Source organism: Sycon ciliatum, chromosome 2, assembly GCF_964019385.1.
Source record: "Sycon ciliatum chromosome 2, ocSycCili1.1, whole genome shotgun sequence".
Taxonomy (NCBI): Eukaryota; Metazoa; Porifera; class Calcarea; order Leucosolenida; family Sycettidae; genus Sycon; species Sycon ciliatum.
The window spans coordinates 15,574,023-15,584,869 of NC_088644.1; the positions used below are offsets into that span (position 1 = coordinate 15,574,023).

The 10,847-nt window shown below is 47.2% G+C and overlaps 1 protein-coding gene across 1 annotated transcript; it reads left to right on the top strand.

Annotated features, from left to right (window-relative positions):
• Positions 1 to 2,349: 2,349 nt before the first annotated feature.
• LOC135808904 (uncharacterized) lies at positions 2,350 to 7,604 on the top strand. The gene is made up of 4 exons (XM_065322149.1): positions 2,350 to 2,890; positions 3,742 to 4,286; positions 6,218 to 6,426; positions 6,763 to 7,604. Exons 1-4 carry the CDS (start codon positions 2,808 to 2,810, stop codon positions 7,054 to 7,056), a joined length of 1,131 nt encoding a protein of 376 aa, XP_065178221.1. The 5' UTR covers positions 2,350 to 2,807; the 3' UTR covers positions 7,057 to 7,604.
• The last annotated feature ends 3,243 nt before the right edge of the window (positions 7,605 to 10,847 follow it).

Here is a 10,847-nt window from a genome sequence, read left to right on the forward strand (position 1 = left end):
CGTGGGTGTTCAGCTTGGCTAAAGTGCAACCACTTTGTACATACACTAGGCAGCTCAAGCAAACCCCAGATGGGTACAGTACTGCTGGTAATTGCAGACCAGTCTCTGAACATCAACGTGCTGATCTTCCCATAGAACATGACACGCATGGTGCTATCCTGTATTTGACGCAGTGGTGCTTAGTGATTGTATTGTGCATTTACTGCGCTCCTATTCATCCAGGTTGCTACGAACCCTATCCATGACCACATCTACATGCAGTTGCTGAGGTGCTCTTCCCTTCAACTCAGTGTTGACAAAATGATTCAAGCATTCTGCAACGCTATAATGTGCGGGCGGTATCACAGCATGTGCCACGTTGACTTTTTCGATATGCACTGTGGAATTTGTGACTGGCTCCATAACAAGTATGGTGCCACGGGCAGTCCAACAAGATTTGGCGTATACCAGGTCTTACACGGTCTGCATTGTTAGAACCCACTCTTATAGGTCCTAGAATGAATATGCAAAGTAACTACTTCATCTGTATCCATACACCTAGACCACATGTAGTTTTTCGGTCTCTCCCTCCCTCCCTCCCTCCGTCTCTCTCTCTCTCTCTCTCTCTCTCTCCGTCTCTGTCTCTCTCCGTCTCTCTCTCTCTCCGTCTCTCTCTCTCTCTCTCTCTCTCTCTCCGTCTCTCTCTCTCCGTCTCTCTCTCTCTCTCTCTCTCTCTCTCTCTCTCTCTCTCTCTCTCTCTCTCTCTCTCTCTCGCACACACCACACCTCAGACCTCAGACATGCCCATCGCGGAAGCGATGATAGCGAACAGCTATGTTAGACATAGCAACACACCACACACACACACACACACACACACACACACACACACACACACACACACGCACGCACACGCACACACACACACACACACACACACACACACACACACACACACACTCTCTCTCTATTATCTATCTAGCTAGCGATCTCCTTCTCCCCTTTGTGCAACTTCTCCAGCGCTTTTTTGGTTATTCCTGCTCCTCCTTTCAGTCTTTGTCATCTGTCACTAAAGCGTTTCCTACACACACCATACACACACACACACACACACACACACACACACACACACACACACACACACACACACACACATGCACGCATGCACTTATGCTGGCCCTCACATACTACGAACCTGTCAGCAGTGACTACAGTACACTATTTTCAACGCAATTGTTGCACAATTTACTGCCCCCCCCCCCCTTGTTTGTGACTTTTCTCATGCAATTGACATGATCCCATTGGACATGTCAGTAGTTTCTGTACTTCAAAGTAACTGTAGAACTCCTGAGCAAATAACATTGATGATCCTGCATCTCATCAGTGGAGCAAGCATCAAACATTCTGAACCGGAAGACTTTTCTCTGAACAACTGGCTGGATTGAAGATACAGTAGAACTCACTACACTCCCCTAATCCGGGCACCATTGATGATAGTTTTGGGGGCCGTTTTGTTTAAAAGCCCATGTTTGTGAGCAACAAGAAGGGTCAGAACTTGATATGCACGGTAGGCAGACGTGCCTGGATGAAGAGCGTCCGCATCTGTAGGGGAGTTTTACTGTAATCGTTCGGGCGGTGTTTCAACACCTGGTACATGGTTATATTGAAATAATTCTTTTTTTCAGTGTGCATGATGATAATTAATTTGGATACAGGTGGATGGTGACCTGTTCGTTTGTAATTGTATGGGCCAAGAATGGCAATGCCTTGATGATCTATGGTCCGTTGGCTGAACCAAAGTAAGAGAGTGGTAAAATACACTCGATACGTTTAGCCCTAGCTCTAGCTGGGCCTACACTGCTACAGTCATCATTTCGCCTCACAGTCATACTGGGATCTACCTGGCCTTTGCCTTTGGTCTGGCGCTTTTTCGACCCTCAAATCATTATCATTATTAATTTTCATATCATCGATATGCCATGCGTCCACTCTTTCGCTGTAAGCAGGGGACTCTCATACTGATGTGCCGATGAGGATTATGTTTCCACTTTCGAAAGGGTTTCTTCATTTAGAAAACGAACCGGCTAACTGCAACATAGGACGGTCGAATCGACGTTAGCAGCTACAAGATTTGCACCAAGTTACAACTGAACCCAATACTAACTGTCATGTACTCGTAGATCTACGACAACGATACTGTCTTCTTCTTTGAACACAATCATCATGATTCATGATTGTCAGGAACGCTCACGATCCACATCATTGCGCGAAACCCTCAGAGCGTGCACTTACTGTGGCGCCATGGGCATAGCCGGAGGAAACACTCAGTGTCAGTAAGTCACGTGATATCACATTACGCCGTCTACTATGCATCTAAACTAGCATAGCAGTATTGTTGATATCGCTGTGCTGATGAGTAATGATTATGTCAAGGCTCAAGGATGGCTGCATACGCGTGCACACCTTCACAGCTTCGCTATCAACCACGAAGCTCGAACACAGTCGAAGGTCGAGCGGATGACTAAAAAACAGGGCTGAAGCTTGTTCAGTAACGCAAGCCCTGAGGATGTGGGATATGAGAATAGAGTCATGAATGTGACTTATCTAGGCGGCGGGCCAAGCAACTGTAGCAGCTATGCGCTGTACAATCGACTACAGCTAGCTATGGACTATCGGTACTATGCCTATGGGGTAGTATGGGTGATTTGCACAAACACTCGAATGGCTGACGTTCCCAGGAACACCAACACATTTGAGTCTTTCACTGGCACCCGCACGAACCGTTGTTCTTGACTTGACCGTGACAAGAAAGTTGGCTAGCAACGAGAATGGCGACTCTGAAGGCCAATATACTGCGCGTAGGAGCAGTGTTTGCTATAACACTGGTGGTGTTGCTGACTGATTTTCACCGGTAAGTAATTATTTGCGCAATACAGCTGAGCTAACATTGCAGCAGTACACGTTGGTGCTTGAAACTTTCTTTCTGCTTGTAGAGCCATACCCATGCAATGTACATGTACTGTTCTGTGCATGTGTGTGTGTGTGTGTGTGTGTGTGTGTGTGTGTGTGTGTGTGTGTGTGTGTGTGTGTGTGTGTGTGTCTTTCTGCTTGTAGAGCCATACCCATGCAATGTACTGTTCTGTGCATGTGTGTGTGTGTGTGTGTGTGTGTGTGTGTGTGTGTGTGTGTGTGTGTGTGTGTGTGTGTGTGTGTGTGTGTGTGTGTGTGTGTGTGTGTGTGTATGTATGTGTGTGTGTGTGCATGTGTGTGTGTGTGTGCGTGTGCGTGTGTGTGCGTGTGTGTGTGTGTGTGTGTTTGTGTTTGTGTGTGTGTGAGAGAGTGTGGTGTGTGCATGTGTGTAGTGATCTTATGGGGTTGTAGGCAATACCATGCATGAATAATAATTATTGATTATCAAAAGATTCGAATAGGAGGTGGTGCATATTGAGCAGGCTTGCTCTTTCCCAATCACTCTACAATTAACGACCTCATTTTCATAATATGATCAAATCTTGATGAGGATAATTTTGCCGAAACATTATAAGAAGTGACCATATCACTAGCTCAATAATTGCAGAGTGATTGGGAAGGGGGGGGAGGGGGGGGGGGGATCTGCTCTACACCACTTCCTATGTGTGCAACTTCAGGAAAGCCTCCCCGCTCCTACTCAGGCAGAATAAGAGACAAACAATGGATGAATTACAAGGCTTGATTTGTTTCTTCTCTTACCTGTCCCGTCCTTCTAATGTACTGTATACCCAGATGCCAGGGTGCCCTAGCTAGCAGTAGTTCTGACACCTACCATGGATCATCCTCGTTTACAAGTTTATCCAGCCGTCATCGACGCAGTGTTAATGCCCCTCCTCCGATATTTGGCTCCATGACCTGCAAGCGCCAAGGCAGCAAGGACGGTAATGACTTCACACTCGTTACCGACTTCTTCAGCCTCTACATCAACTTCTTCAACGTGCCAAGGGACGAGGCAGCGCAGGAATACTACAGTGACATGACTTGTGACGTGGATTACACCGGACCGTTCGGATCGGAGGTGCACATTGAGTTTGCCGTGTGCCTCTTGGAACCTGTGACGTCACCCAGTGCATGCGGTAACGACATCATTGAGTTGCATAGGATTACGAAGAAGGGGCATAAGCAAGTGCATCGGATCTGCAAGGACCCGCAGAGTCACTACGGCACGGTCAGGACCAATCACCTTCGCTTTTCTTTCCGATCCGACAGCAAAGTGCAGAGCATCGGCTGCTTTGGACTCTTCTTTCCCTTTCATGGTGGAAATGGCATCAGCACCTGTAAGTACTGTGACCAAGTTCAATCTATTCCTTAAAATTAATGGAAGAGAGTGTCTCTGCATGCCTTGAAAACATTGGCGATGGTACATAATCAAAATACTTTCCTGAAGCGATGGATTTCCATGGTGCCTGCAGTGCCCGTCTATGAACTATGGACTATTAGAATTCCGAGGGGAGAGAGAGAGTGTGTGTGAATGTGTGTGTGTGTGTGTGTGTGTGTGTGTGTGTGTGTGTGTGTGTGTGTGTGTGTGTGTGTGTGTATGCCGGAGTATGTGGTGTGGTGTTTTTTTTGTTTTGTTTTTTTTTCTCTACAAAATCCACATATCTCCAGACACTGGGGTGAATGATGGAGTGTGGTGGTGGGGCCCATTAAGCTCCGCCGACCAGAGGTCTCGGCTTCATAGCTCCATGGACGCACCAAAGGGATATTGGGTAGGGAGGATTAAATTGAAAAAGAAAACAGAAGAAAGAAAATGGAAAGATTGTATTGCTCAGTGAGCAAAAGAATAAGTTGAGTATTGATGTGAGCGCTGTTAGACTTTTAAATTCAAGAGGAGACTGTCTGTGAGGAGAGATTACATGTATGTCCAAGCAGGGTAGGACACTGTACCCTCTTACTCGCATATGCTATGAGTGGCCCAGTGCCAGTTCGTTCTGAGGAGATGGTGATAAGCTGTTGTCTTGAACTTTTGGATGTTCTTTGGGTGCGTGTGTAAAAAAATGAAAAATGAAAAATAGAGATTCACTGGCCAGAAAAAGCCACTTCAATCAGCTGTGTGGTGGATACCAGGCTAGAAAATAGCGGCGGTCAATTCATCAGGCTTGCAAGCTGTTGAATGGTGTAATAATCCCAGCACAAGTAACACAGTTGCTCTGCTTAACATAGCTGTTCGCTATCATCGCTTCCGCGATGGGCATGTCTGAGGTCTGAGGTGTGTGTGTGTGTGTGTGTGTGTGTGTGTGTGTGTGTGTGTGTGTGTGTGTGTGTGTGTGTGTGTGTGTGTGTGTGTGTGTGCCACACTAGTAGCAATTATTACTTTCACTGGGGGCAGGGGTGACTGCAGTTGGATCCCCGGACGGATACCCTGATGCCGTCATTCCTTTTTCTGCACCTTGTCCTCACCAACTTACCGAGGTGTGGTGAGCCCATAAGTGGGATCATTTCAAGTCCACTCAGAGTTTTGGGGATTTCAGGGGGTGTCGGACGTTGGGTGGTTCAATGGCCAATTGAGTCATCTTTCCAAGATTCCTTTTGAGTCTCTCTCCCCGCTCCCGGGGAAACCCACGTGACCAGTTTTGGCAGTGAGCAACAAGTACAAGTACAAGTGTGTGTGTGTGTGTGTGTGTGTGTGTGTGTGTGTGTGTGTGTGTGTGTGTATGTGTGTGTGTGTGTGTGTGTGTGTGTGTGTGTGTGTGTGTGTGTGTGTGTGTGTGTGTGTGTGTGTGTGTGTGGTGTGTGAGGGAGAGAAAGAGAGAGAGAGAGAGTGAGTGAGTGAGTGTGAGAGAGAGAGAGAGAGAGAGAGAGAGAGAGAGAGAGAGAGAGAGAGAGAGAGAGAGAGAGAGAGAGAGAGAGAGAGAGAGAGAGAGAGAGAGCCTGACTTGTTCCACTCACAAATTTTGAACCTTTGTCGCACAATCGGCTGCGAGTCAGGTTTAGGCCAGGTTTGGGCGAAGATAGATATGCATATGGATTACAGCCAGTTACAGGATTTGTGGGACAAGCAATGATTGGTCTTCTCAGTGGAATAGGAAGCTACGCAGTATGTGGCAATTCTGTAAGCTTGATGCACTTGTGCAGTCAGTGGGTAGTTGAAGTGGGGGATTTGCAAGTTGGCCGATCAAGCCTCAGCCTTGTCAGTTGGCTTTGAGACAGCTAAACCCTTCAGATGTTACTGGCTTCTTGTATCGATTATATTTGTTCACAAATGCAGTTGGCCGAAAGAAGAGGAACATTGAACAACTCTATGACAAGAACTCCGAGGCAAGGTTCCCGAACCCACGATTTGGTGAATATTCAACTCGTCCCAAATGCCGCACTTCCGTATTGGATTACACAAGGACTGCCAGCTGTGGATTTAGCAATGATGCCTGGAAGGCCCCGCCTAGTTGTGCCAGTCCAGCAATGTTTATCAACGGACAGGTACGTGGAGTAGATAGACATGCTGCTGACTTAGCCAGCCATCTGCATGGCATACACACTCAGTCAAAGCAATTTTGACATATGCAGGTATGACATATGCAGGTATGCTCCACATTGCAAATCTGATGTAGTGTAGTGTATGCAAAGTCGAAAGAGACGATTAAATTTTATTTGCGAGTCACATCCCATACAGTCACTAGGCTTGGATCGGGCCAAACGTTTGACAAAGTCATACATGGGCATGCGCTTGACAATTGCACATACATGCTGTGTCACCAGGGCAGCCATTCATTCCTGCGCCAACTCTGCTCTCCTGTGTCTCCCGTTTGAATGCAGCTTCAACCATCTACCAATGGTTCCATTGAGTCTGACGTGCTAGCTTCAACCTTCCTGCGTTGTACAGTGCAGGTACTTGAGAAGGAATACGAGAGGTGGCGGGTCATGTGTGAAGCTGTTAGATGTCAGCAGTTCAACATGCACTGCTATTTCAATGCCAAGAGCCTTGACTGCAACTTCTGTGACTACTACAATGGCAAACTGCGACAGTCACGATCAAGGGACAAGTATTCCATGCTGAACCCATGGAATATCCTGTATGAAAGCCGCTGCGGCGTTTTGCCACATGACTAGACTCAGTGTGTATAGGTACGCGGGGTTTTGCTTGGAATATCCACCAGCTATAAACCAGATCACGGGGTGTCGTTCCGGCGTGGTGCCCTGAGCTTTCTTGTTCAGGACTGCAGTGGTCAGTTGCTCTGCACTGCACAGTACACCATTCCACTGTACAGCACTGCATGATGGACCATTCCACTGTACAGCACTGCATGATGGACCATTCCACTGTACAGCACTGCACAGCACTGCGTGGTACAGCATTGGGACCGTATGTAAAATAAAGTGCATGACTGATGTAGCGAGGCAAATACATACTCATTCATCTTCTCCTTGTCAAGCCGGTTTGCATGCATAGTCGATTTCGAGTTTATGCAAGTACTTTGAAGTATGCATGGGTATGTTAACATGGTGTGATATTAATTAAAACTGTGATATCCGCAGTAGTGTAGTGCACTTTAATGCAACAAACTTCTTGCTGATCATTTCAAGCCATGCGTATCTTCAACAAGGCATTTCTTTGGTCCTGGTACATTGTACATACACAGATAGGAGATCCCCCCCCCCCCCCCCCCCGATAGACGTTAGTCTTTGGGTAGTCCTGAAATAAAGATGATTACTTGTGTTCAACTAGTACTACTGGTTTGAGGGAAAGACACAAATGGGAGAACTTGTGTTACATCATTTTTATACAATCATCGATCAGTAACTGCTCTTCGTTTAAGCCCACCGTTATCAAGTCATTATAGATTGGTGTGTGCAGTACAGCCAGCGCAGAAAGCAGAGGTGTTATTGTTTTTTTTGACAATCTGCACACACGAAGGGTGGATCTCCCTTCCCTTTCATTCCTGCCACTTGCCCCCTGGTCCATACAGCGCCTCTGTTTTAGCACGAGATATTGCAGCGCCAATGCTGCAGTACCCGGGTACAGAGCTAAAGACCTTCACTGAGAGGTTCAGCGCAGGAAAGTAGGGCACCAGCAGTACAGCACGAAAAGCCTGGGGGAAGGCGCTGAACATATGACTAAAATAATAACAAAGGCATACTCGTATGATTGGTTAGTCATTTACACATCAGGTGAGCTAAACTACTAGTTCCCGTATGTCACGTGATTGTCGCCTTGGAGTCGACCAATGACAGATCAAATTGCGCGGGCTGGAAAGCGCGATCCTGCCTGCTCAAAGGTGATGGAACTGGATCCATTGCCCGTCGTCAAGTGACGACGGGCAGGAACGGAATCCACTGCGTTCATTGGCTCACGAATTTGGCTTGGATTCACACAGGAAACACATTCCAGTCACTCATACTCGGTCAGTACCGCTGTTCATCCAGCCCTTGCCGCTGTCACGGCGCAGGCTGGATTCCGCGGTTCTGCCCTCGTACTCGTGCAGGAACTTGTACATGTTTTTTTCCATTCCCTGAACTAATGAGTATTTATTACAGTGATCATTATAATCATGACTGGTGCGTGACGGAGGGGTTGAGAGATCTAGTTCAGCACTGGATTCCTAGGCTTGAATGACTTGGAGTTCGTGGATGTTTGCCTAACGTATTTACCTGTGTTCAATGATGATTCCTGAAAGACCGCCTAGACCACCGGTTGCGATTTGCTGCCTTGTACCGCAGCAACAGAGGAGGAAGTGACTGAGGATTTTCCTGATCTGGTGACAAAGCGCTCCTCTGTCTACAGATGACCAGTAAACCGACCCGTGGTCTACTGGCGCTGGGCCCAGCTCTTGTCAGAAGCGCCTCCTGGAACCCGAGGGAGTAACAGAAAAGGCTTGAAACACACACATGGACAGTCTACTATGTGTACCAGGCCAGGACAACACGCAGTATTTGTTGATGTCTGGAACTCTCTTTCTTTCGTGTTTGTAGTTGTTGTAGATCTACGCCCGCGCAAACGAGTCCCTTGCGGTCGGGGTCAAAGGTCAACGGTTATAAATGGCCCGCAAGACTCCCGATCATCGGTGGTCCGGTATAGCTAGTTTGGTTATATCTTTGGATTGCCGGGGCTCCGACCTGTCCGCAGGTCGTGGGTTCAATTCTCCTGTGACACAAGGACTGGTTCATTCATGGCTTAGGATCCGGACCAGCTCCTCCCTGAACCGGTGTTGCAGGCGAAATTCGTGTGGTTTGGTCTTCTCAGTCATGCAAATGTGAGGGAACGGCTCCATGGTTGGAAAGGCGTTACTTTTTTTCTTCTTTTTTCTTCTCCTTTTTCCGTCTTCTTACAAGTCTAATATTGCTTTGATGGCGAGGGGAATCATTCCTTGCTCAGTGTCTGAACGGTGTATGCTACATTCTGTGTCTACGACTGATCTTCATCGTGGCTCGAGTAGTATTGGTCTGTGCTTCGCCATTCCTGCCGGTAGTAGTGGCAATATGAGCATCCTAACAAACTCTACGACAGGAGAGCCATGGCGCTTTCGTAGCATTTCCAGAAACGGACGGGAAGCTAAACAGAGACTACAAGCAGCCACGCTTGCATTCCTAATATCCGGTCAGCAACGAGATGACATGTACCTGATGTACGACGCTGCGGGACGAATCAGACATTCCTCTCGGTGGATAAGAATGCAAGAGGACTTCTATCCAAATCAGCCAACTGATGTTGCTTGTAGGCAATCTTGATTTGAGAGCCTCGGACAAGTGGGAGAAACGGCCATTGGACGTGATGGAGACTGGGTGCAGGGATGGTCCACCATGAATGGCTCGTGGTGAAGAGTCCCCCGAGTCTCCTGCTCATCAGCTGTGTAGAATTACCTGCGAAATGGATACTTTGACAGTTCGTGAGTGACTTGAACAATCATGGCTTACTGCCAATACACGAGTTATTGACGAAGGAACGAAATCACTACCGGTAGATTCAATATGGCATCAACACCAGCACTATTAAGACAAAACCAGCAAGACCTCTTCGACTAAGCAGCAGGTACAGCTGATACTTCATGGATTTCTGTATAGTAATAACCTTGGGCCGAGTTGACCATTGCGTCGTATGCTCATCTCAGTACTCTGTGAGTTTACCATGTGGAACGCAGTCATCATCTCGTGTGGCTCGGAAGATACCTGAATGGATGGCATATTCTCTCAGTTATAGTGCGGGTGGTATCTGCGTGCAGCACCATAATCAACTACGAAATACCTCAATCAAGGAGTGCGCCTGTTGCCACCAAGTTAGTTCCCAATCTTCACCAGTAGCGTCGCCAGCCAGGTGAAGTTACGTATGTCATTCACCCAAGCAGATGATGTAGAATTCATAATAATGTGAATCTAAAGACTTAGCAACTTCTCGCCTGCACCTGACTCATACGCTATAGTTCCCCTCAGTATTTCTGACCTTGCTCTCCCTTACTTTCAGGCTGCCCGTTTTGGAGGTATCAGCTGCCTGATGATCATGAATGCGTGAAACTCGGAGTTGCAACACAGCAGCTTCCAATATCCCTCTTGTGTCTTGTATATGTGCATACAAGTGCGAAATAGCAGGAAATGGCAATATGCATACAATTTCTTGAGCATACGCTTCCTCTCCTCGGCTTGGTTGAGCAATCTTTCTGGTTGGCGTCAAAGTATTCTGCCTTCGTGCACTCACTGTGCTAATCACAGTTAGAACACTCTGACTCTGTTGCTTTGAGCCGGTTTAACATTGCTTTCTTGTTCATTAGACTTCATTGAGATCTGTTTGGTCAGTAACTCTGAGCTCAGCTGACGAGACCTAACAAGGTCAAAACAGCTAGCTGTTTGAATTGAATGTTTGGCCTCTCCAAATCATTTCAAAATGACTTTGCCATGTTGGGCGAAACTCG

What these genes read in the sequence shown, in the direction of transcription:
- LOC135808904 (XM_065322149.1), top strand. Translation starts at nt 2,808, where the DNA reads ATGGCGACTCTGAAGGCCAATATACTGCGCGTAGGAGCAGTGTTTGCT. An exon ending in TGGAAATGGCATCAGCACCT is followed by an intron (nt 4,287 to 6,217) that starts GTAAGTACTGTG and finishes TCACAAATGCAG; the next exon opens with TTGGCCGAAAGAAGAGGAAC. An exon ending in CAATGTTTATCAACGGACAG is followed by an intron (nt 6,427 to 6,762) that starts GTACGTGGAGTA and finishes GTTTGAATGCAG; the next exon opens with CTTCAACCATCTACCAATGG.